Raw genomic sequence first — 24,653 nt, forward strand, 5'->3', positions numbered from 1 at the left:
AAGGTTAACAGTTGGGGACTGGGAGCACTCATGTAGCAGCAGTAGGTCAATATGGTATAGATTAGTGGTGGTCACAAACAGTGGCCTTTGATAGACTTGCTGCTCGCATTAAAGACATGGCCAACTAAAAGATGTCCCAAGAGTGATTTTTCAATTCAGTGCAATGCCAGCTGTGAGAAATGTTCGCTTTATTTACTTGGAAAAAGTTCAGGAAAACTAAATATTCTATATTCAACTCTTCTAAACTTGGATAGACACAAAAAGCTGGAGTAACTCAGCGGGACAGGCAGCATCTCTGGAGAGAAGGAATGGGTGACGTTGCGGGTCGAGATCCTTCTTCTTGAAGGCAGCATTTGGAGGCTCACAAACCTGGATGATAAGTCTGGCTCTGGTGGAAGGGTATTGCAAGGGAGCGAAACACAAGCATTGTACAAACGAACTGCACACCCACAAGTCATCTTGTGGTATTAATATGTTTAAAGGGCCTAGTGATAGCACTAATGCTCACTCTATAGTAAAAGCAAGCAAGAGAATGCAGTATTTTTCCAGCCTCTATACAGTGAGAAAAATGACCTTTTAAATTATAAATGTTTACGAGTTCACCATTCTCCTTCTGCAAAGAAGGGACTGGCATCCATTTGAAAGCTGGCCATCGTGACGTGATCAAGGCCAAGTGCTTCATAGTGTAATAGATTCCAATAGCACACCTCTGGTGACTTCTCCATAGAGCAGTATCCTATTAATGACCCTTGTGAAGGGCAGGGGTTGCCAATGAAAGTTTAGTGAGGCATTATGCAGTGAATGTAAATGTAAATACAACTGTAGATGGTGGAACTCCAACCCCCCCACCCCCCCTCCCCCCATAAAAGCAAGGCAGCATCTGTGGAAAGAGAAATAGACTTAACATGTCTGGTCAAAGATCCTTCATGTGAACTGTCCTCACGGTTTGGTGTCGTTTGACAATAATAGTCAAATTTTGATGTGCTACAATTTGATACAGTTTAACATTACAAATATCAGTGCAGTTTAATAACGGGTAATTTAATAAAAATTTAGCATGCTGCAGTCTGGTGTGTTATTTCATATAGAGGATATAATAAAGTGTTTTGTGGTTTTGTAATGATGCAGTTTGATATAATTTTGTGTGGTGACATTTATCTTTTATTGTGTGATTTTGGCACAGCCGAACACAATGAAATTTGGTGTACTTTGTAAAAGTCCAATTTGGCATCGTAGGCATATGTAAGTCATTTCATGTTGTTTCGTTTGTAGTGGTGACATTTGATTATGGTGTGGTGTGGTGTTGTATATTGACATTATTATTATACAGCTTGGTTGAACTTAATGCCATCTGTTCATAGTGATCAGAGAAGCTGATCAGAAAACGTCACTGGATGTAGTGAAGGTCCAGAGGATTTCAATTGAGAAAAAACTTTAACTCCATGTTAAAACTACTCGCTTTATTTCATTAGGGAATTTTGAAGAAGGGAACATGTTTACTTACTTGTGTACCTTTGGGACCAAGAGGGCCTGTTGCACCTTGCGGACCGGGAGGCCCACGTGGACCAGGGAAACCGGGAGCGCCAGCAATGCCAGGAGCACCCTTTGAGAAGCAGAAACAAGAGAAGTTAGCATCAAGTGGTGGATGGGGCACTGGTAAGAAGATACAAGGACTTAACGACACCAATGTTTAACAAATAAGCACCAAGTGTAGACATCATATTCATGATCATGCTTTAAGATGCACAGAGTCTCTTGCCCAGAGTAGGGGAATCGAGAATCAGAGGACATAGGTTTAAAGTGAAGGGGAAAAGATTTAACAGGAATCTGAGGGGTAACTTTCCCACACAAAGGGTGGTGGGTGTATGGAACGAGCTGCCAGAGGAGGTAATAGAGGCACTGACTATTGCAAAGTTTAAAAAACATTTAGACAGGTACATGGATAGGATGGGTTTGGAAGGACATGGGCCAAATGCAGGCAGGTGAGACTAGTGGAGATGGCACATGTTGGTCGGTGTGGGCGAGTTGGGATGATTATATCATGATTGAATTCAAATGATTTCACAAACCATGTAACATCAAATGATTTTCACAGAATTGATGAAAATCACCCTGTGCCAAATCAATTGATTTGTCGCACAGCAATTACTTAAAGAAATGTTGCTCTCATCAAGCAACTGCCAAATTGTCCAGTTCTAGGCAATGCTGTTTTAAAGTACTGTACATGCAAAACATGTACATGTTTACTCCGACTATTATTCTCTGTAAATATATTCATCTCATATTGCTCCAAAGACTTAGAAGACTGCACTGGAAAGTAATGCTGGAAAGATCAATATTCGGTTGTCAAAAACACATTTATTATGCATTAAAAGAGTTTTTCCTTATTAAGTGCTCCACAGGCCGAGAATTCTCCAAAGACTTTAAAATCAGTTTGGGACAACGATGGCGAGATACGAGAATTCAAACCTGCTTTTGATAATTCAGGAAGATGGATTTACTATGTATAATATGTACAATAATACGTACACTTGTAAAATAAGTAGAAGTGAGAAAATATTGGAGTTGTACTTACAGCTGAACCTTTGGATCCAGGAATACCATCAGTACCAGGATTGCCCTGCAAAGGCACGCAGAGGAGATGCAAGTCATTAATATTAAAACAGCAAGACAGAGCGTGCATATTTACAAAAATAAGATTTTATAATGGACACAGACGGTTACTGTACTTTTTTGAAAGCATACGGTTGCACATTTGTGATTAATATTTTGGTAAACCTATATGGATCGGACAGGTTTAAAGGGATATGGGCCAAATGTTGGCAAGTGGGGATAGTATAGATGGGACATGTTGGTCGTTGTGGACATGTTGGGCCGATCGGCCTGTTTCCACGCTATATGACTCTCTGACTCTAGTGTACACTATTTAGGATAAGAACTTTACAGATATATTTGAAAGCATAGATTTGCTCAGTTTCTATGCTGTATTGAACTCAGTCTCTCTTAGTTGGAGTGGAGAAGAATCTAGTGACCTACCATGAGGACAGACCATCAAATTTTGATATTTGGTCACAGCCAAGTAGCCTCAAGGCATTCAACAAATGAAGTCAGGCTGTTTGTTGCTTAATCTGTGACTGACAACTTTCTACAAAGATATTTAGGTGCTGTGCGATGTTTTTGCATTTGGTGAAAAATGATAAAGTCTGATTAATCGATTTGATAACTTACTGGAGCACCAGCGGGACCTGGCGATCCTGGGGTTCCTGACTCTCCTCTTGAACCCTGGGCACCCTCAGGGCCACGAGCACCAGTTGGACCAGCTTCACCCTGCGTGGAATAAACAGAAAACAAGCGTTAGGCCAATGTCCAGCAATATTAAGACCAGCGCGGCATTCTCTGCCATAATCCAAAAATATGACAAATTCAATTATTCTTAAAGTAATACTGACATTTGCTACTGGCAAGCAAGTATGTGTACTTCTATGGTGCTAATGAAGAAAGATTTAGATAATGGGAAAGTTGCAGATTACTGCACCTAGTTATGCTAAGGTTAGAATGATCCATATTGAAATCAATAAAGTTGATAAATATCAAATCATAATAATTTACCACACAATTACCAATGGAAAATTTTACTCCCCCTTGTCAATCCCTTGATTTTGATTTGGCACACGAAGCCACTCCCATGATGTTCGATGCCTTAAAAAATGGCTGACAACATGCTTGGTGGCATAGGTAAAAGTCACAGGCAATGATGGGCACAAAAGTCATATCTGCACAACCAGTTGTTTGGATACAAGTCATGGTGCAGGCCATGTCCAATGAATATGGGTAATGATAATAATCTATTTTACTAATTAATTCATAGAATGAGGACATTGCTAGCAGTGGTGGCAACTATTGTCCATTGCTAATTGCCTCTGAAACTGAGGAGGCCATTAAATCAACCATATTGATAGGCCTGGAGGCACAGCGAAGCCTACTTGGGCAAGGATGGCAGATGTCTACCTTGAAGGACACAAGCGAACCAGATTATTTTGTTCCATCAATCTGGTAGTTTTGAGGTTAGCTATTTGCTTTGTTCCATAAAATTCCCAATGTTAAATAATGACTTGAATTTAAACCCAAGGCTCCTTGGTGAGCTTTGAACTCATATTTCAGAAGCATATTACCAATGACAACTCGCCATGCTGGTTATAGGGATAAATAAATGACTGGCAGCATGAGTGAAAAACATGCACTTGGAAATAAAGACACTCAATCTGATACAAATCACATCCACTAGTTAAGCTTGTGTCTAATAATTTGTTTTGACCCATGCCCAGTAATAAGAGTGTTTCATTGATTGGAGAATTTGGCTAGAAAGGTGATATGGGTACAGGGCATGACTACTAATACTATGATACCCACTAGATGTCCAAAAATGTATCTCATGGTTTTGGATACTGGGTATCAGCAGTGAATTGTGTATCCTCATGTCAAGTTGTATTTGTATGTTGTGGGCTGAACATTTTGGGTCAGGTTATTCCCAGTGGTCTTGGTTAAGAGTACATCCAGTGATTTGGATGAGGTGCTGCACTGTAAATTGTGGTCTGGAATAACTCCAGTGTGTATACACTGTTGTACAAATATGAAGTGTGCCAAGTGTGTTTGGGGTAGCTGATCCCAGTGGTATTGGTATAGGCCATGCATTCAATCATAATAAAATAGAAAGCATTCATCAATGTGGGTGTGGCTTGTGCTCAATGGCGTTACTATGGAGCATATCCAGTGATTTGGAAAAAGGTTTCAAAGAAAATGTATTTAAAATCCTGATCATTGGTAAACTCTCAACTCAAACACTTTAAGAAAGTACATTTGGATTTTCAGGAGTTTAAGGACTTTTCAGCTAAGTTAGGCAGTGGCTTCACAGGGTTTATTAAATATATACATAGAGCTAGAACATATTGTTGGGAAAATATTAAGAATTTTCAGGAACAGGAAAGTTGAGCATAAATCATTTCCACCTAAATGCCTTTCGACCCATTGTCCTACTCTCTTTAAAAGCTTTGTGTTGTTTGATTTTCATAATCATGAGCCCTTTGATTAGGTCCTTGAAAGTCTCTTTTCCACAGAAAACAGTCCAGACTTGCCTAAACTTCCTTTATAACTTAAATCTTTGACACTCAAGTTATTTTGTTGATGGTAGTTAATGGCCTGTTAGCTCGCAGCCAGTGAAGGGCAATCATGTTTTTTAAATGTCATCCGAATTGCACACGCCGCAGTTATTGGGATCTGACTGGTAACTTTATGAAGAGATGTATTAGTCAAGCTTCAGTTGGAGATACAACATAAACACTCAGGTGAATTAAACAAGGCAGTAGTTCAAAAAAACAGATGTCGACAGAAAATTGAATCACATGAAGTGGGAGGTCATTTAACAAATCATTTACGTGGATCAAATCCAGTATTCGAGCAAAGAGATTGCCGAATATAGGACACAAACAGGGCGATGATGGGTGGTGATCAGCACTTTGAACAAGTTAGGATTCAGGCAAGAAGTTGGAGTGTTGGTTGATTTTAAGTTTATAAAGGGTGGAACAAGGAAGTGCAGTCAGGAGTGTATGAGAAGTGTTAGGTCAAGAGCTCACAATGTTTGCGCTGAGGTGGACCAGAGCCCAATGATGTCTCGGTGTTCTAAGCGATATTTAGTGATGGTGCAGATACAAGGTCCAAAGATCATCTTGAGGTCAAATTTTACGGAAAGATTGTGAACAGTCTCAGACAGATTGTATGGAGAGATGTCGAGCCAATGGATGAAAAGGTTTGTGATGGGGACATTCCAGAGTGGCGGCACAAGCCGCATCCCGTGGTTTTGTGGAGACTGAATGAAAATAGCACTGCTGCAGCTAACCTCCATTTACATGCTTTGAATTGCAAGAGAGGGATATCTGAGTGCAAGGTCACTACGCTAAAACTGGCTGTCTCATTTTGACAGCAACATTTAAACAATATAATAGAACCAACATTTGCAATGAAATTTGTATTGAAACAGTTGGACAAAGGTTTAAATCCAAGACTTTTTCACTTTCTCGCTTCACTCTCCTTCATTCCTCTGTTGCAGCATTTTGTTTTGCTTTAATAACATTTCTTGCCACATAAACACTGAATCATCTCAGCAGTTGGAAGTGAACGGAGACAACTCATAGTGTCGTTTTCTAACTATACTGTGTGTCAGAATGGGAAGGGGCAGTTGATGGAAGGCACTCGATTGTATCCCCTCTGTCTACTGAAATCTGCTTTATCTCAAATTTCAGTAGACACTCCAAAGACGTACAGGTATGTAGGTTCATTGGCTTGGGAAATGTAAAAATTGTCCCTAGTGTGTGTTAATATGCGGGGATAGCTGGTCGGCGTGGACCCGGTGGGCCTGTTTCCGCGCTGTATCTCTCAACCAAATTAAAATTCTATTATTTGCTTCCATTTTATAATCTCAGGCTACCCAGCTGCGCGTAAAACCGATCAAGGTTTCTTATATATCCATCGAGAGCAGAGGTCCCTCTGAAGGATGCAGTAAGATAAGGAACTTTAAGCCAAAATCAATGAACTTTTTTAATCTTCCAAAGATTGAATGCTAAAAGAAATCGACTCACTTGTCCATTAACAATATGTTCTGACTTGTGCCTCAAACACCCAAAGCATTTTTTTTGCTGGAGATTTATTTTGAGCTTTACCCAAGTCCTTTACATACGTCAATCATTTAAATCTCAGTAGAAAATTTTACGAGGAATATTTCTAAAGAGCATTTTAAATAACTGCTACTTTAGTTTGACATATTTTAAGGCATGGCGCTATCCAAAGACAAGCCAAATAAAAAGGCAAACTAGGGATTTTGTTTAGGTTACATGAAGTGTATGTGACCTTGATCGCTGGCCCAGGTTAAAAGATAATGGGCAAGTTATCTATAGGAAGATAACTATCTTGTTTCAAGCTTGAGTGTTTGATCAGCCTTTAAGTGTAACCGCACTTTGAGTCTTTCAGAGTACGCACATCAAACTACATAGGGGTTGAAACCTTGAACCAGGTCCAGTCAAGTTTTCCAAATGCCTATCCTGCAGGTGAATGGGAATAAATCTCACTTGTCAATGCAGATCTCCGAGTCTGTGCCTTCCTGTCCCTTGAGTGTCATGAACGGGTGAAAGAATGTTGCCCGTGGCCTCAAGTTCTCTGCATTCAGTTCTCAGCTCAAAGGCTTGCTTTATTTAATCAGCTTGTGGCTCTTGGAACCTGGAATTCCTGCCCTCTGGTTATCCTGCCAAGTCTCTCTCTCTCTCTTTCTTTCTCTTTCCCTCTCTCTCTCTCCCTCATTCTTTCTCTGTTCTGAACTGTAAAAAATGAGGGCGGGTGCAGAGAAAAGAAGGGGCCCCTACGTCTTTTTATATTCAGCCCAGCTCTCACAGGAATGTCATTAGTGCTGCCGTCTGTTCAGGGTGTCAGCTGTAATAAATAGGTTGAGTGATTATCTCCTGAAGCTTCCACTCACCTTAGAACCTGGAGCACCTGGGAAACCGGGAGCACCAGCAGGACCTACTGGACCCTGAAGGGAAAAACATGAGAAATAATTACAAAGCAGAACAGAGCAGAAGCTAAAAATGATCATCTGACAGGATTTAGTCAATGCTAAGAAACAACCACAGAAAGATTCATTTTGATCTTTAACAACTCAAAGGTAACTGAATACCAGTGGATTATAAAGGGCGACCTGCATGCGGCAAGCGCGACCAAACCGGAAACGGGGGCCGCGCGGAGGTCGAGTGAGTGACGTGAAGTTCGAGCGAAGTCCGCGGGAAGTTCGCTCGTGGCGTACGGCGTCAAGACGCCGCGCACGCCCGTCAAGACGGTGCGTACGGCGTCGAGGGGGCTGCGGGCCGGCAGGCCGTTGCCGCGCGGAATTTTTGAACACGGTCAGTTTTCCGGAACCCCGCGCGATGTCGGGACCAGCTCCGCACAACTCCATACGGTGATCGAAGTTGGACCGGCCCCGCGAGGCCGTACGGCTCAAGCGACCACGTTAGGTCGCGCTTGCCGCATGGAGTCGCATGCTCGTGGGACAGGCCCTTTATGCTCCGATTTAAAGAAACAGGAGGTGGGGGACGCTAATTTAATCTTCCTTATTTAACCTATTAATTTCTGACCTGAGAAAACCTCTAGTACGAACTGTGTGAAAATTATCAAAATGTTTTAAATTAATTTATTATTAACAATGTGAAGTTTCACCTATATGATAAAAACAATAATCGAAGGTGGACAAAAATGCTGGAGAAATTCAGCGGGTGAGGCAGCATCTCAGATGCTGCCTCACCCGCTGAGTTTCTCCAGCATTTTTGTCCACCTTCGATTTTCCAGCATCTGCAGTTCCTTCTTAAACAAAGATGGCAAGATTGCTTGGACAAAAATTTGAGAAAAAGGTTGACACGAGTACAAAACAGTATTTGCCCTTAATTAAATGATTGACTGGAGGAGTTGATAGATATAAAATATATCTACAGGAGCTTAAAAGAAGGGGCTTGATTGATGCATCTAAGATCCTGAAGGATGATGATGGCAAGTCAGACACAAAATGCTGGAGTAACTCAGCTGGTCAGTTATGGGGAGGATATTTCCACTTGCAGGAAAGTCTAGAACTTGGGGTCACTGCTTAAAAATAAAGGAATAGTCATTTAAGATAGAGATGAGGCAATGTTCATTCTTTTTGATGATCCAAGGCCTTTGGAACTCCCTTTCTCAAAGGGCGTTGGAAGCAGAATCTTTGAATGTTTTTAAGGAGGAGGTAGATAGATTCTTGGTAAGTAAGTGTGTTAAAGATTCCACAGTAGTGCAGGAATATGGAGTTTAGGTTTAAAGTCAGGTTAGTCCATGAGCTTATTAAAAGGTGGAGCAGGCTTGAGGCCTACTAATTCTTGCTCCAAATCGCAACCTCGTATGCTCATATTTAACTTGAGATACTCACGGGAGGACCAGCTGGACCAGGAAGACCATCATTACCACGAGCTCCCTGTAAAATAAAAAGGCTGGGTCAACATTACTGATTCGTGTTAATGCAAGAACACCTTGATGAAATGCTTTGAAGTCCAAAGTAGCTGTAACATTCACAAGGTTTGATTGTGTAAGTATGGAGTAGATGCAGCATTTATTTATATAAAGCGTGAATGAATTGAGAGATATTCCAATATTTGCTATGTCAAATTGTGATTATAAAACTGCACACAATTTACCTCAGTGCCAGTGCTGTCTTTCTGAAACATTTCTCCTCTCATTCCCATTTAACTGGCCTCAGCCGCAGTCAGCATCTTTCCCTTGTGAGACATACACATGTAAACACTACAACCTCCAAATGAGCTCTGAACTACATGGACTTGGGAGTCATTGGTTTTGTCATTTTGCACTGTTATTGTTTGTTTGTATGTTTTACGTATGTGTGTGTGTGTGTATTTATATATACAGTATACATACACTGAACTTTTACTCATTTATTATATTGTCTACAGAGTACTATGTTTACATACTGTGTTGTGCTGCTGCAAGGAAGAATGTCATTGTTCTAGCTGGGACACATGACAATAAAACACTCGTGACTCTTTTGACTGTTGAACTTCACCCTTATTCCTACTCCCCTGTTCTTTCCCATTCCAACTTATCTTGGATCTGCTGTGGTTTCGAAACAAGGTAATATGTTGAAAATAAATTTAGATCTATGATTCAGTATGAATATGAAATCTGTGGCATGTTCTGACAGAAGTATGCTGTGTGCAATAGACATTAGTGTTCAACACTTTTATTCATCTAGTTGTACTTACAGCTGAACCAGGTGATCCAGGACGCCCCCTCTCACCAGGAAGACCACGTGGACCCTGTCAAGAAAAAAGTATCGTCTTTGAGCTCAAAAACTTCCTGCTGGTCAAAGAAGTGACCTTAATTTAATGTTGATGCAATTTATGCAATATTAATTACCATTTAGAGTTATCACAATCAATTATAATAATGCTTAAAAGATAGTTATCTTGTGGTTTTATATATCAAAGAAGCATCGCTGGAGTTAAAAGGAAAACTAGACTTACCATGGGACCTGGAGATCCATTCTCTCCTGCAGCACCAGATTCACCCTGCATGGAGAAAGAATGTTACTTTCAACATAGTCAGCGGGAACATTGCAATTAATAAACAGGAAAATTAAGCATTGTTCACAAATGTTTTCCCCACTACTGCAAGAGTGGATGCCTGACATTACGGGCACTGCCCCATTCATGATATCTACTTTCTTCCCAATAGGGTTTTCATCAGAGAGGAAACCCAACCCACCTAGACAACCTCTCACCATTACCCACTTGAAACAACTCCTGGAAATAAAACCAGTCCCATTCCATCTTCTCCTGACTTGTTCTGAAACAAACTCCTTCTTTCCACTCAAGACATGCCAACTTTACTCGCTGTATTTCTCCACAAATCTTGAAAGCCAATCTCAATTGTTTTATAATTTATGTCAGATATTACAGAATAATTAGTTTTGGCAATGGAGATTACTCAGCCTAGTCTAGTTCATTCATCTGAAAGTGATTTCCAGTTTGCATTTGCTGATATTAATATAGTCGGTTTGACAATAGACAATAGACAATAGGTGCAGGAGTAGGCCATTCGGCCCTTTGAACCCGCACCGCCATTCACTGTGATCATGGCTGATCATCCCCAATCAGTACCCCGTTCCTGCCTTCTCCCCATATCCCCCTGACTCTGCTATCTTTAAGAGCACTATCTAGCTCTCTCTTGAAAGCATCCAGATGAAAGGACTGAGCTTCATTTTATGTACTTCCATTGGTTTATGATTCCAAAGTAATTATGAATGCCGTAAATTAAGCTGAAGTGCGTAGTTTTCCCCTCTTTATGCACATTAAAGCTATTTTGTGAATGTTTTAGGGGCCCATTTATTCCTGAAAGTCAGCCCCATCTGGGACATAGAGCTGGGTACCTCAGGATACAATTGACCTTAATGCTGTTGATGCTTTCCTGGCATCATTTGTGCATGTGATGATGTTGTCAATGTGAAACACAGTCACCTCTGCCTCACAAGCTGAAGTTGGAACAAGCAATATGCAACATACAACCTTCACTTTTGCTCCCAGTAATACCAGCAGCAAACTCCACAGCAAGTTGGCAAGGAGACATTAATTAAAAAGGTGTAATCGAAGACCTTGAACATGTAGCTGTGTGCATTTCACCTGTTGCTCTGTTTATTTCACATACCATAGTTCGGTCTCACAATAATTATTACAGGTAGGCCCAGCAAAGTGATGAAGATGGGACACATAGTGGTTGACCTCTGCTGAATATTGTTGAGGTAGGGGGTGGAGGGGATGGGGAGGAAAAGCTATATCCACTGAAGCCATGGGTACCCAACCCACTTTGGTTGCTATGGAGACTGCTACGTTGGGGCAATGATACACGTCCCATGATTCTGACCAGCAAACACACAGCAACAATAAAATGATTGGGTCGCTGTTGTTGGGCACTATACAGATTGTATTTTATTGCAGGGAGCAGGGTGAAAAGCACCCAAACTATTTTTTAAAAGTACATTTTCACAGCCTCACAATTTTCTTTGATTTGGTGTTCCGACTGAGGGCAGGAATGTCGCCCTGGCACAACCATGAATGCCCCCGTCCCACTTAGGAAACCTGAACGGAAACCTCTGGAGACTTTGCGCCCCACCCAAGGTTTCCGTGCGGTTCCCGGAGGTTGCAGGTGGTTGCAGGTAGTGGAAGCAGGTAGGGAGACTGACAAAAACCTCAGGGAACCTCCGGGAACCTTGGATGGGGCGCAAAGTCTCCAGAGGTTTCCGTTCAGGTTTCCTAAGTGGGACAGGGGCATAAGGGTGACATTCAATTTCTAGGCCAAACCTATTTGGGATGCCTACCTCAACTGAGGAGGAAAATGTAGTGGTGCATACTCAGTGGCGGACTGGGTCTAAAAATATTGGTTGCCAGGAGACAAAGGGGGCCCACTTCGTCACAGGCCCACTTGATATAGGGGGCCCACTTCATCAGGGGCCTACTTGCCATCGGGCAAGCTGACACCCTGGCCAGTCCGCCACTGTGCATACTTGATCTGCAGAGAGCAGTGGAAAATGGTGTTCCTACTGTTCAATGGATTGCGGCCCTTTCTGGTGAAGGGGTGCTGATAAATGATTCCCAACGAGTTCCCGGCAAAATAAAAGTGAATTCCTTCCCACTAGAGAGTCATCTTGCCTCATCCAGCCCACGGTACCTGCTTGTTCCAAACTAAGCTACTGACTAGAATACAGACTGGATTGACATCATTCAAAACTGACAAATCCCACTCACAGGCCTATCTCAGAATAAAACATCATATCACAGGCTTGTTCCAGATTGTGAAATGTCAGCCTATCCCAGAGGTTTTTTTTTTCTTTAGACACTTGTTCCTCGACATACAAACTTGCCTGTTTATATACAGTCAGACCAATCCCTAAATTTTAACTGGACAAAAATGCTGGAGAAACTCAGCGGGTGCAGCAGCATCTATGGAGCGAAGGAAATAGGTAACGTTTCGGGCCGAAACCCGGAAGGGTTTCGGCCCGAAACGTTGCCTATTTCCTTCAGGATTTCGGGTCTGAAGAAGGGTTTCGTCCCGAAACGTTGCCTATTTCCTTCGCTCCATAGGTGCTACTGCACCCGCTGAGTTTCTCCAGCACTTTTGTCTACCTTCCATTTTCCAGCATCTGCAGTTCCTTCTTAAACCCAAATTTTAACTGCCCCATCCCCAACATGGTACATTTCTGAACAAGCTTGTTCCAGATTGGAATCGACCCCGTCCCAAATGGAACTGCTCTGCTCAGAGAAGAATTCCAGAAGATAGTTTCAGAATACTAAATCTAACAAGACAAGTCACACGTCAATGAAATACTGATGCGTCTTCCGTACCTTTGCACCTGCGGCACCGGTCTCACCCTTTGCTCCATCAAGACCAGAGTACCCCTGCAAGGTAAAGAGAAAACAACATATCAAGGCCAAAGTTATCTTTGTTCAATTAAAGAAAGACTGAAATGTGTCCAGCTTTGAAGCACGGGTTTTCTACTTAATTTGCTATTGATTTTTTTTAAATCATAGAAACATAGACAATAGGTGCAGGAGTAGGCCATTCAGCCCTTCGAGCCTGCACCGCCATTCAATGTGATCATGGCTGATCATCTAAAATCAGTACCCCGCTCCTGCTTTTTCCCCCATATCCCTTGATTCCTTTAGACCTAAGAGCTGAATCTAACTCTCTCTTGAAAACGCTTCAGGTAGGCTTCAGTATCCTGTACCTGCCTTCTCTCCATACCCCCTGATCCCTTTAGCCACAAGGGCCACATCTAACTCCCTCTTAAATATAGCCAATGAACTGGCCTCAACTACTTTCTGTGGCAGAGAATTCCACTCTCTGTGTGAATTTCTTTTTTCTCATCTCGGTCCTAAAAGACTTCCCCCTTATCCTTAACAATAAAGAGATCAGCATATCACATGTTTGGAGACATTTGAGGACCTCCAGACTGGCGTTATAACTGAGGTACTGACCCTGTGACCTTTGACACCTGGAAGACCTGGGGTTCCTGGGAAACCGCGAGCACCCTGGCGAGATAAAAGGAGAAAAGCAACATGTGAGGTAAAGTTTCAGCAAAATTAAATTCAATCATTTTGTTTTAGCCACTTCCTGTTCCTTACTGTAATGTGTTTTCTTAATAAGAAGGAGAATAATCTTCAGGGCATAACATAATTGATTCATTTTGGAGCAAAATATTGCCACTACTTATTTTCATTTGCGATTAACAATATATAGAACAGGTTTCATGCTTATGAAATTTCATACCATGGTCATATAACGCTAACTTGTTTGCATATGAAGTCTAATAATGTACTTTGGTAAAATGCTTCATACTGTTTTGCTGACGTTACCGAAACATTTCTACCTATACTGATTGTTATGTGTTGACTGTCGACAACATGCACACACCTTCAAGTAAAAAGGCTCTCTAGGTAGCATTTACAAGAATGCTGTAATACGAGTCTATATTAAATTATAATGCGAGTACTGTAATATTGTTTTGTAATGATTATCAGGCATTGGCTTGAAGTAACTAACATGGCCTAACTAACACAAGATTTTGAAATAGAAAATAGAAATACGACTTGGACAAAAAAAAAAAGACATTGCAGAACATAAATAGGATAAAAATGTTTGCCTAGATTATGGAGGAAGATTATTAGAGGGCAGAATAGCTCACTTTGAGGGGTCTGTATTATCAGTGGAGTCAGTGTAATTTGAACTGCTCAGGTAGATAACTGGTTTTAAGGGTTTTTCTAACTACCGGAAATGGATCAACCTTGTCTTCCTCGAATTTCTGTTTCTTGTGCTTCATTTAACGATGTCCATCCAGATAATTTATCTGCCAGCTTGACAACAAAGTGCAGATCACATATGCAAACAAGCCTGTCAACTAGTGTCATGCGATTTTGTTTCATTTGTAATTTAGATCAGAATTCCACTGTACCTGTGGTCCTGGAGCTCCACGGTCTCCTGGTTTTCCAGCTTTTCCAGCCGCACCCTGTGAAATAAATAGGGATTATCCATTAATCCTCCTGAATAGGACCGTGCAGGACAGTCTGAAATTCAAATTAAAACTCTGACCAACTAAATCAACTGCTTACATCATCGCCAGGTTTGCCAGAAGGTCCAGGAGGACCACGGGGACCCATGGGACCCTGCAACAAAGAAACAATCATTTACTAGAGAGAATCGCACAAGTTTATTTATCCTCGGACCATGATGGTCCCCCCCCCACCCCTCCTCCAAAATGAAAGCTGTTTAACAGCAATGTGAATGATAACATGCAAACTTAGTCAAGAGCCAAAGACAGCTTAAATAAATGTCAATTCTCCATTCCACTCACCTGCCTACTATTAACTATAGATCCCCAACATCTATCCCCATAACACTACCCATAGCCCCATGATGTGGAATGAAGCAGGGCTCTTCCTAGTGTTGTTTTTCAACTGCTCAATGGATAAGATTTCAGAGCCCTCAGAAGACAAGGGCGCAGCGGTAGAGTTGCTGCCTCACAGCGCCAGAGACCCGGGTTCGATCCCGACTACGGGTGCTTGTCTGTACGGAGTTTGTACGTTCTCCCCGTGACCTGCATGGGTTTTCCCCGGGAGCTCCAGTTTCCTCCCACACTCCAAAGCCGTACAGGTTTGTAGGTTAATTGGCTTGGTATCGATGTAAATTGTCCCCAGTGTGTGTAGGATAGTGTTAGTGTGCGGGGATCGCTGGTCGACGCGGCATCGGTGGGCTATTTCAGCACTGTATCTCTAAACTAACATTTTCTCCTTGAAGACATCATTTAACGTCACAATATTGAAAAACCTTCAAAGAGATCCCAGAGTAAAGATCTTCCTTTTACTGAATCACATTCATTCTGCAATCTGAGCATCAATTGATTCAGTTGTCTTGTCTGGGATACTTACAGCAGCACCAGATTCACCAGCTTCTCCAGCAGACCCTTGGAAACCTTGGGGACCCTGTCAACAGAAGAAATCCAAGAGTGATACATCGCAGGAGAACTAAAATGCAGGATTCTCTTCAATTTTAAATCAAATTTCCCTGCAGATAGTCGCGTATTATGTTCATAACTTTACACAACCTGCAGAATTGTGTCAGAGCATCAATACTTACGGGAACACCTGTGGGTCCTGGGGGTCCACGAGGTCCCATGGGGCCCTGCAAATGAAGCACAGGATGAGTTAGTGTTGGCAGAAGTCGGCCATTTTGAATACTTCAAGATATATGTATGCGGTGGTGTTATCCACAGATCTGGAGTAACAATGTGGATGTCTGGGACCAGAAACGATTGTGGGCGGCCACGGTGACACAGTGGTAGAGTTGCTGTCTTACTGCGCCAGAGACCCAGGTTTCATCCCGACTATGGGTACTGCCTGTTTGTACGTTCTCCCCGTGACCTGTGTGGGTTTTCTCCGGGAGCTCCGGTTTCCTCCCACACTCCAAAGGCGTAAAGGTTTGTAGGTTAATTGGCTTTGGTAAAATTGTAAATTGTCCCCAGTGTGTGTAGGATAATGTTAGTGTGCGGGGATCGCTGGTCAGCGCGGACTCGGTGGGCCAAAGGGCCTGTTTCCATGCTGTATTTCTAAACTATTGTTTCTGGTTGGTATTAGATATGGGCGTGGATACTTAAAGCTTAATAAACAGTGATAGATGGTGATGCTGAAATGGTCAGGAACATTAAAATGGGATAGAAGTGTTTGGTTCCAGGTACTTCTGGATGGGCTTGTGCATGGAGAGTTGTATAGGTCAGAAAAGAATGCGAGCAGAGAGGAGCTGGGTATACAGTTATAGATGGATTGGTTTGGGGACATCTATGTAAAGAGAGTGATGTGATTAAAAGTAGTTATGGATGAGTATGTATAACAGGAGCTTTGTCTACATCATGTTGGCTGTGTGTGGATAGTGAATTGGATGTAGTTAACTATGAATAGGTGTTTATGAAGGAGTGTCTTGGGATGAGTGATTATAAATCAGTGCATATGTCACCATAGATGCAAATGGGTACATATATATGGGGATGTGGATATAGGTGATAAATAATGGCTATATACAGATGCATTTCTAAAATAGGAAGTTGACAAGTTTGTATGTGATGTGGACAGACACTGAGGGCCCAGTGAGAGACTGTGTTTAATGATTTTTGTCTCGAGAGAACCTGTGAAAATGCTAGAAAAATGTGAATATAAGGTGCAAAAACCCTGTACTAGTATTATACTTATATGTTATACTTATATCTATGAAATTCCTCGTATGTTGCAAAATATACTTGGCGAATAAAGTGTGATTCTGATTCTGATATTATATGTATAATTGTATTATAGTGCATTTCGTTGTCTCTGTACTGTACACTGACAATGACAATTAAAGTTGAATCTGAATCTGAATTAAACAACAGGAAATAGAAATGGAAAGAATAAGGAGGTCTGTAGTCAAGTATAATGTAAGCATATCAAAGAGATGATTACAAGTAAAGGGTACCAGACATACTATGTAAAGAACACAACAGAGATGGTGAAATTCATGCTTGGTTTTATGCTTAATATACTGATATCTTCTCATTGAGAACCTTCTGAAATTTGCATCATACAACCCGGAATGAACTCCGCCTGTTACAGTGTCCACACCCTGGACTGTGTATTTGGGTATCGGGGCATTATGGAATGAATACTATTTTCACCAAATGTTTTTTGACATGATAATGTTAGTGAAATGGCAACTTCAAGTATGAAACCCGAACATAATTCAATTTCAAACACCAACGACAGATTATAAAGATCGTGCCATTCGAACAGTTGCTTTCCAGAAGCATGTGGAAAGCCGTGGCTGACATGAGTGCTAAAGGAGGGCAGAAAGAACTGAGAACTGAGACAGGCAGCAGTGCAATGTAGAGAGAGGTTGCATACATGGGAAGAACATGAAGTGCAGAAAACTCCTAACAGCACATTCCTGAGGCAGACTGCAACTCAGAGCACGACAACTCTCGTCACAACATCAAGCTCAGGAATGTCAGCTTTGTTGAGGATTAACTACCATGCTTTTAAAAAAAAGGATCAGCACACAAAGAGGAGTGTTGTGGAATTGAGACTGATGAACAAATTTGAAGGGGATACAGAAAGAAAAGTGTTGGAGCGAGTTTGGAATAGTGCTTGAATCAAAAACATCACAGGCGAGGAGGCATGTAATTAGGTTCGGGATGTATAAGGTTATACAAGGTAATGAGGTTAGGGATTTATCAGGTTATACAAAGAAGACTCTCAAGGAAAGACAGGTAAAGATGCCTGCGCCCTGACAGAAATGTTTCACAATGCATGGAAAGTGGAGTGTAGGAAATGATTAATGCATGATTCCTATACTATAATCTGGGGGGGGGGGGGGGGGGGGGGGAGAATTTGTAACTTTGTAAGCACCTAGCAAATAATTTCACTGTGGCTTGTATTCAATTCAATTCAATTCAATTCACAATCCCATCGGGACATTGCTGAACCCAAACCCCATGATCCTAATCTCATGATGGCAGTGAGATATAAATGATATCTGCAGTTCCTTCATACACACCCAGTAGAACATGCTCACCCTTATTCTATGACACCAGTCGGACATCATTTCAACTTGATCCCATGATTTTAGCAGGACATTGGTGAACTATAGTCCCGTGACTCTGGTGGGGCAATATTATACCTATCCCATGATCACAGTGGGATATTACTGATCCCTATTCCAAGGTCACAGTGGCTCATTTCTAGTCCCTTTTCCCAGTGTGGGTTTGCTGACCCCATTGTGCAAAAGCAGCAGAGGGACATCAGTGAATGGGGATAAATAATCTCAGTGGGACAGACACAACATGCTCGGGTAACTCAGCGGGACAGGCATCATCTCTGGAGAGAAGGAATAGGTGACGTTTCTTCAGACTGACCCAAAATGTCACCCATTCCTTCTCTCCAGAGATGGTGCCTGGCCCGCTGAGTTACTCCAGCACTTTGTGTCCGCCTTTGGTGTAAGCCAGCATCTGCAGTTCCTTCCTACACACAATCTCAGTGGGCCATTGCCGATTCCTATCCCACTATTCCAGTGGGACATTGTTATTTCCCATCCTGTTATCTCAGTGGCCCCTCTCCCATGGCCCCAGTATGACTTTGCTGATAGAGTCATAGAGTGATACAGTGTGGAAACAGGCCCTTCGGCCCAACTCGCCCACACCGGCCAACATGCCCCAGCTACACTAGTCCCACCTGCCTGCGCATGGTCCATATCCCTCCAAACCTGTCCCATCCATATACCTGTCTAACGGTCTCTATCCAGTCCCTGCTTCAACTACCTCCTCTGGCAGCTCATTCCATACGCCCACCACCCTTTGTGTGGGTGTAAAGTTATCCCTCAGATTCCTATTAAATCTTTCCTCCTTCACCTTGAACCTATGTCCTCGATTCCCCTACTCTGGGCAAGAGACTCTGTGCATCTACCCGATCTATTCCTCTCACGATTTTATACACCTCTACAAGATCACCCCTCATCCTCCTGCGCTCCATGGAATAGAGACCCAGCCTGCTCAACCTCTCCCTATAGCTCACACCCTCTAGTCCTGGCAACATCCTCGTAAATCTTTTCTAAACCCTTTCAAGCTTGACAATATCTTTCCTATAACACGGTGCCCAGAACTGAACACAATATTCTAAATGCGGTCTCACCAACATCTTATACAACTGCAACATGACCTCTCAACTGCTACTGTATATTCTTATCCTTATCCTCTGATCCCTGTGGAGTAGCACTTTGTCCTATCATATTATCCAGTGGGGTATTGCTGTTCCATGATATCAGTAAGACATTAATGAATCCCAACCCATTGGTGATCCCTATTTCATAGTTTCAGTGAGACACCATCGATCTCTATCCTATGAACCCAGGTGATAACATCTGACCCCCTATCTCATGATCCCAGTGGAACATTGGTTTCTATTCCATGATCCTAATGGGACATTGCTAATTCCAAAGTGGGATATCCCTATTCCTGGGTGCAGTGGAATGCCATGGATCCTTATCCAATTATCCCAGTGGGATACTGCCGATTCCTATCACAGTGGATCTTTGTTGATTTCTATCCCATCATGTTGCTTATCATTTCCCCCTGATCCCAGTGGAATATTCCTGCCATTCCCAGCCCCTGATTATCATGGGGCAATACTGTAACACGAACTTGGATCCCCATCCTATCCTCAAAGTATTTTACAAATTGGGAAAACAAATTTGTTTTGCAGCCGTCTAATATAACTGATATAGCCGTCTAATATAACCAACGTAAAGGATCATAACAGGAATATCTACATAATGCTGGAAATGACATACAGTTAATTCATTTTGGATTAATGCAATATGCAAAGATAAATAGTGTCCAGATTTGCATTCAATATATTCTGGATTGCTTTCAATAGGCAGACTGGAGGAATTTGGAGGATTCAACCTCAATGGAAAATCGGAATGCTTGGGAATTTTATACTGTGTCGAAGGCTGGCACAAGATGGAACTTAAATGCAACATGTTCAGAATATAAATGAGACCAAAAGGTACAAATTCCAAAAGATGCACTTAATAGCTTTGAATTTTAGTGGAACTTTAAGTTGAATAAGTGGCCTCTTATTTGTGTGTCATTATGTAATTGGGAATTATTTCTCCCTCTGGTTTACACCAAAATATATTTCCATATTGCCGAATGCAAAATCTGCCAGAAGTCAGTACAATCAGGATTAAGTACCCTTAAGTTTTTTCTAAACTCTGTGCAAACTTGTTCTCAATATTTGAGAATGTCTGTGGAGGCAATGCTGAATAATTTACCAGTACACATTTGTGTACATTAGTTAGCATCTTATTGAAATTAAAAAAAAAAATTAAATGCACCTAAAGTATAAATGAATTTTAAGACCCTCCTTCAAGGCCTGTACATTGTTACAATTCGCTGCAGCTCGCAAAGGTAATGAATACAGTCAGGGACACAGCAAGTTATTTTTGGCAGTGTTGGCATTCACTGCAATAGTTTGTAAATCTAGCAAAAAACTTCACAAAGTTCCAAAGACGTCCAGGTTTGCAGGTTAATTGACTTTGGTTACATTGTAAATTGTCCCTAGTGTGCAATGGGATAGTGTACGGGAATCGCTGGTCGGCGAGGACTCGGTGGGCCAAAGGGCCCGTTTGCCCGCTGTATCTCTAAACTAAACTAATTTCAACTTGCTGGATGCCATTTGGCCCATCCAGTCAGAGCAATCTTGTCGAGACTATCTCCCACTTATTTTGAATTATTACCTGAATATTTTTCAATATTTTGCACTGGTCATGCTGATTTTGGGTGAGCTATGTTTGAAATTTGTCAGTGCAATTGAGCAGAGACTCCTAAACCTTATATGTAGCAGAAAGTAGCAGTGGACATGAAAATGAGAGATTCTGAGATACAAGACAACAGTACGTGTTGGAGCTGTGAATACAGATAGAGATCAAAAACTAGCCCAGGTACAAAGGGTCCTTCAATTAGCAAGCCTGAGGTAACTACAAGGAGAATTGTTAGTCTGCCTGAAAAAGCAAAAGGAAATAATATATGGTCAGGTAATGAAATAAAAGAGATGAATTAAAAATAAATGCACTCTTCTCAGAATGGGAAGTCAGAGAAAGTAGTGGATGGGTATTCATGGGAACAGTTAATTATTTTTTACAAATATAAATGGAAATTGAATATTATGTACAACAGGAAGATATGGGACTGTGTATGAATGGTGAGATATGATGGATAGTAATTGAGTGATACACTCGGAGGACTATGTATAGATACTAGTTTAATACTACATACTAGAGGTTATGGGGAGAAGGCAGGAGAATTGAGTTAGAAGGGAGAGATAGAGCCATGATTGAATGGAGGAGTAGACTTGATGGGCCGAATGGCCTAATTGTACTCCTATCACCTGATCTTTAACATTGCATACATAACCTCATTATGTAAATGGATTCAGATATCAAGATGCAAATATATGGCAATTGTAAAAGTTTGATTACAGCTTATTTATATAATTACAATCAATAGAGACTAGAGGTGTCAGCTGAATACAACATTGATTCTCCTAGAATTTGACAAAGTGGATAAGCTTTTCCCATTGAGAGTAGGGAAGATTCAAACACGAGGACATGACTTCAGAATTAAGGGACAGAAGTTTAGGGGTAACATGAGGGGGAACTTCTTTACTCAGAGAGTGGCAGCTGTGTGGAATGATCTCCCAGTGAAGGTGGTGGAGGCATGTTCGATTTTATCATTTAAAAATAAATTGGATATGTATATGGATGGGAAAGGAATGGAATGTTATGGTCTGAGTGCAGGTAGATGGGACTAGGTGAGAATAAGTGTTCGGCACGGACTTGTAGAGCCGAGATGGCCTGTTTCTGTGCTGTAATTGTTATATGGTTATATGAATTATGATAGGAAATAGGAAATAAACGCCTTTCTTACCATTGGTCCTTGCATGACACCCATCTGAGCACCTCCTGCTTTCTCGTCAAACCCTCGTGCCATTTGAGAAGCAAAGCTCTGTTGAAGTTAAAAAAAAGCTTGAATTAGCGATGTGGTTTCATCACCTCTTGCAGGAACATCCTAGTGAACAAAATCTGAGGTCCACGTGCATAATATCACGACAACGTCACAATGTCTCAACCCATTGTTTGGGGGGGAAACAGCTAAGACACGCTAGAGGCAGGAAACATGTTCCCGATGTTGGGGAGTCCAGAACCAGGGGCCACACACACAGTTTAAGAATAAGGGGTCGGTCATTTAGAACGGAGACGAGGAAACACTTTTTCTCTCAGAGAGTGGTGAGTGTGGAATTCTCTGCCTCAGTGGAGGCCGGTTCTCTGAATACTTTCAAGAGAGAGCTAGATAGGGCTCTTAAAAATAGCGGAGTCAGGGGATATGGGGAGAAGGCAGGAACGGGGTACTGATTGGGGATCAGCCATGATCACATTGAATGGCGGTGCTGGCTCGAAGTGCCGAATGGCCTCCTCCTGCACCTATTGTCTATTGTCTAATGGATTTGCATTATATTCTTTGGAAAGACCTGGCTACAAAAATCTGCACTCTGTGTTGGGCCTGATGCAATATATACTTGTGGTAGTTCCAATCTAATTCTTTGTTTGTGAGCCTAGTGTGCAAAACAGTCCTTGACTTGGTGGAAATTGGCACTCTCACTAGCGATTGGTAAACTGAAGATGAAGCGCTTTGTGGGGGCAGAACATAAGAAGGGGTTTGTTTTATTTAGAATAAAGCGGTAATCATGTAACAGCAATGGGCCTGTCCCACTTACGCGACTTTTTCGCCGACTGCCGGCACCCGTCATAGGTCGTTTCATGTCTCCGAAAATGTTCAACATGTTGAAAATTCAGCGGCGACCAGAAAGACGCTGCGACTCTTTGGGCGACTGAGGAGACGACTCACGACCATACAGGCGACATGTCGCGGAATGAAGCCTGTACGGTCGTGAGTAGTCGCCCAAAGAGTCGTACCTTGTTCTGGTCGCCGCTGGATTTTCAACATGTTGAAAATGTTCGGGGACCTGCTGCAAACTGTGTCGGGTGCCGGCAGTCGCCGAAAAAGTCACGTACGTGGGACAGGCCCATAAGTAACACACGAGATCACCATCTCTTATTTTACTCCTGCTAAAGTCACGTCAATTTACAGTCTCATTTAAGAGCTTCAATATTCTTACTGTCACTTTCTACATTTGTGTCATACATCAGAGAAAAATTGTAGTCCCTCACAATAATAGATCTTGCCACTAAATTCTTTTTTTTTTTTTTTGATTTCCTGTGTTCTTAAAATTCACATTTCATGCAAACTTAGTTAATGTCCCAGCAAAGTTTCTTTCTTTGAGCTATACCATCCAAGCCAATTAGTCTCATTGTCTTTGACTCATTAGTTGGGTTTTACTGTGCGCAAAACCAGCTGATGTTTCTGCCTAAATTTTACAAAGCACTGGACTTAAGGTCATTCATCATACACTAAGTATTTTGAGATGTTTCTAAGAAGTCTGATATAAATTAAAATCTGTCTTTTGAATTCTTTCTTTAACATCTATCACATTTAAGATGGCCGCTTCGATAGTCAAATATAAATAAGTTACTTTGGAAGATCATTAATGGAAGAAGAAAATCGGTTCATATAACTCCGACTTCTATCTCTATTTTCACTTTATAAAGCTGTTACAGGCTCAGCTAATTCATATTTCTATAAATAATACTATTAATTTCAAGGGTGGAAGGTCCTTGTAAGTCTTTGTAATTAACTGTGTCGGCTTTTAAAACTGAGCAGTCAGAGCCAATACCAAAAATATCCCAGTCACCCAAACATAATTTCTGAGAAATTAATTTGTGAAAGAAAACAGGTACAATGGAAAAAAATTGGGTCTAAGATGAATAAACGGTTCTATTTATTGGGAAATATTCCTAGTATTTCTATTATTACAACCTTAAGTTTGAAATAAAATGGCCGACAAGTAACTGAAAGAGAATGGGTGACCCAGACTGTATCAAAGGGCAGGCGGTCACCAGACAGATTCAAATATATGGTTTAGAATTTGTCATTGGTTTGAGATATTCTTAGGGGTGACTGCCTTTGATAAGTTCAAAATGAACAAGTCAAGTCAAGTCAAGTTTATTTGTCACATACACATACGAGATGTGCAGTGAAATGAAAGTGGCAATGCTCGCGGACTTTTGTGCAAAAGACAAACAACCAAACAAACTATAAACACAATCATAACACACATATTCTTTTACATAATAAATAATGGAAGGAAAAACGTTCAGTAGAGTTAGTCCCTGGTGAGATAGGCGTTTACAGTCCGAATGGCCTCTGGGAAGAAACATCACCAGTTCTAATCTATGACTGGGCTGAGTTAGGTGATCTCAACTGGTGAGTGTGCTCCAATTGACCTTCATTACCCTTGGGTTAGGTAAGGGGAAACATTTTGTTAGAATCCCAG

The 24,653-nt window shown here is 41.6% G+C and overlaps 1 protein-coding gene across 5 annotated transcripts in view; it reads right to left on the reverse strand.

Moving 5' to 3' along the window:
* The window catches only part of LOC116968826 (collagen alpha-1(II) chain), a 75,488-nt gene that overhangs the window by 40,356 nt on the left and 10,479 nt on the right, over positions 1 to 24,653 (reverse strand). For 4 of the 5 annotated variants that reach the window (XM_033015747.1, XM_033015745.1, XM_033015748.1 and 1 more), the window contains 14 exons: positions 22,130 to 22,207; positions 15,760 to 15,804; positions 15,552 to 15,605; positions 14,736 to 14,789; positions 14,579 to 14,632; positions 13,605 to 13,658; positions 12,972 to 13,025; positions 10,098 to 10,142; positions 9,837 to 9,890; positions 8,990 to 9,034; positions 7,523 to 7,576; positions 3,229 to 3,327; positions 2,576 to 2,620; positions 1,505 to 1,603 (listed from right to left, as the gene is read on the reverse strand). In XM_033015747.1, coding sequence (XP_032871638.1) covers positions 1,505 to 1,603; positions 2,576 to 2,620; positions 3,229 to 3,327; positions 7,523 to 7,576; positions 8,990 to 9,034; positions 9,837 to 9,890; positions 10,098 to 10,142; positions 12,972 to 13,025; positions 13,605 to 13,658; positions 14,579 to 14,632; positions 14,736 to 14,789; positions 15,552 to 15,605; positions 15,760 to 15,804; positions 22,130 to 22,207 — 834 coding nt within the window. The remainder of the gene's footprint in view (positions 1 to 1,504; positions 1,604 to 2,575; positions 2,621 to 3,228; positions 3,328 to 7,522; positions 7,577 to 8,989; positions 9,035 to 9,836; positions 9,891 to 10,097; positions 10,143 to 12,971; positions 13,026 to 13,604; positions 13,659 to 14,578; positions 14,633 to 14,735; positions 14,790 to 15,551; positions 15,606 to 15,759; positions 15,805 to 22,129; positions 22,208 to 24,653) is intronic. The other variant, XM_033015749.1, reaches the window with a different exon arrangement.

The sequence above is a fragment of the Amblyraja radiata genome, chromosome 46 (genome assembly GCF_010909765.2).
Source record: "Amblyraja radiata isolate CabotCenter1 chromosome 46, sAmbRad1.1.pri, whole genome shotgun sequence".
Classification (NCBI taxonomy): Eukaryota; Metazoa; Chordata; class Chondrichthyes; order Rajiformes; family Rajidae; genus Amblyraja; species Amblyraja radiata.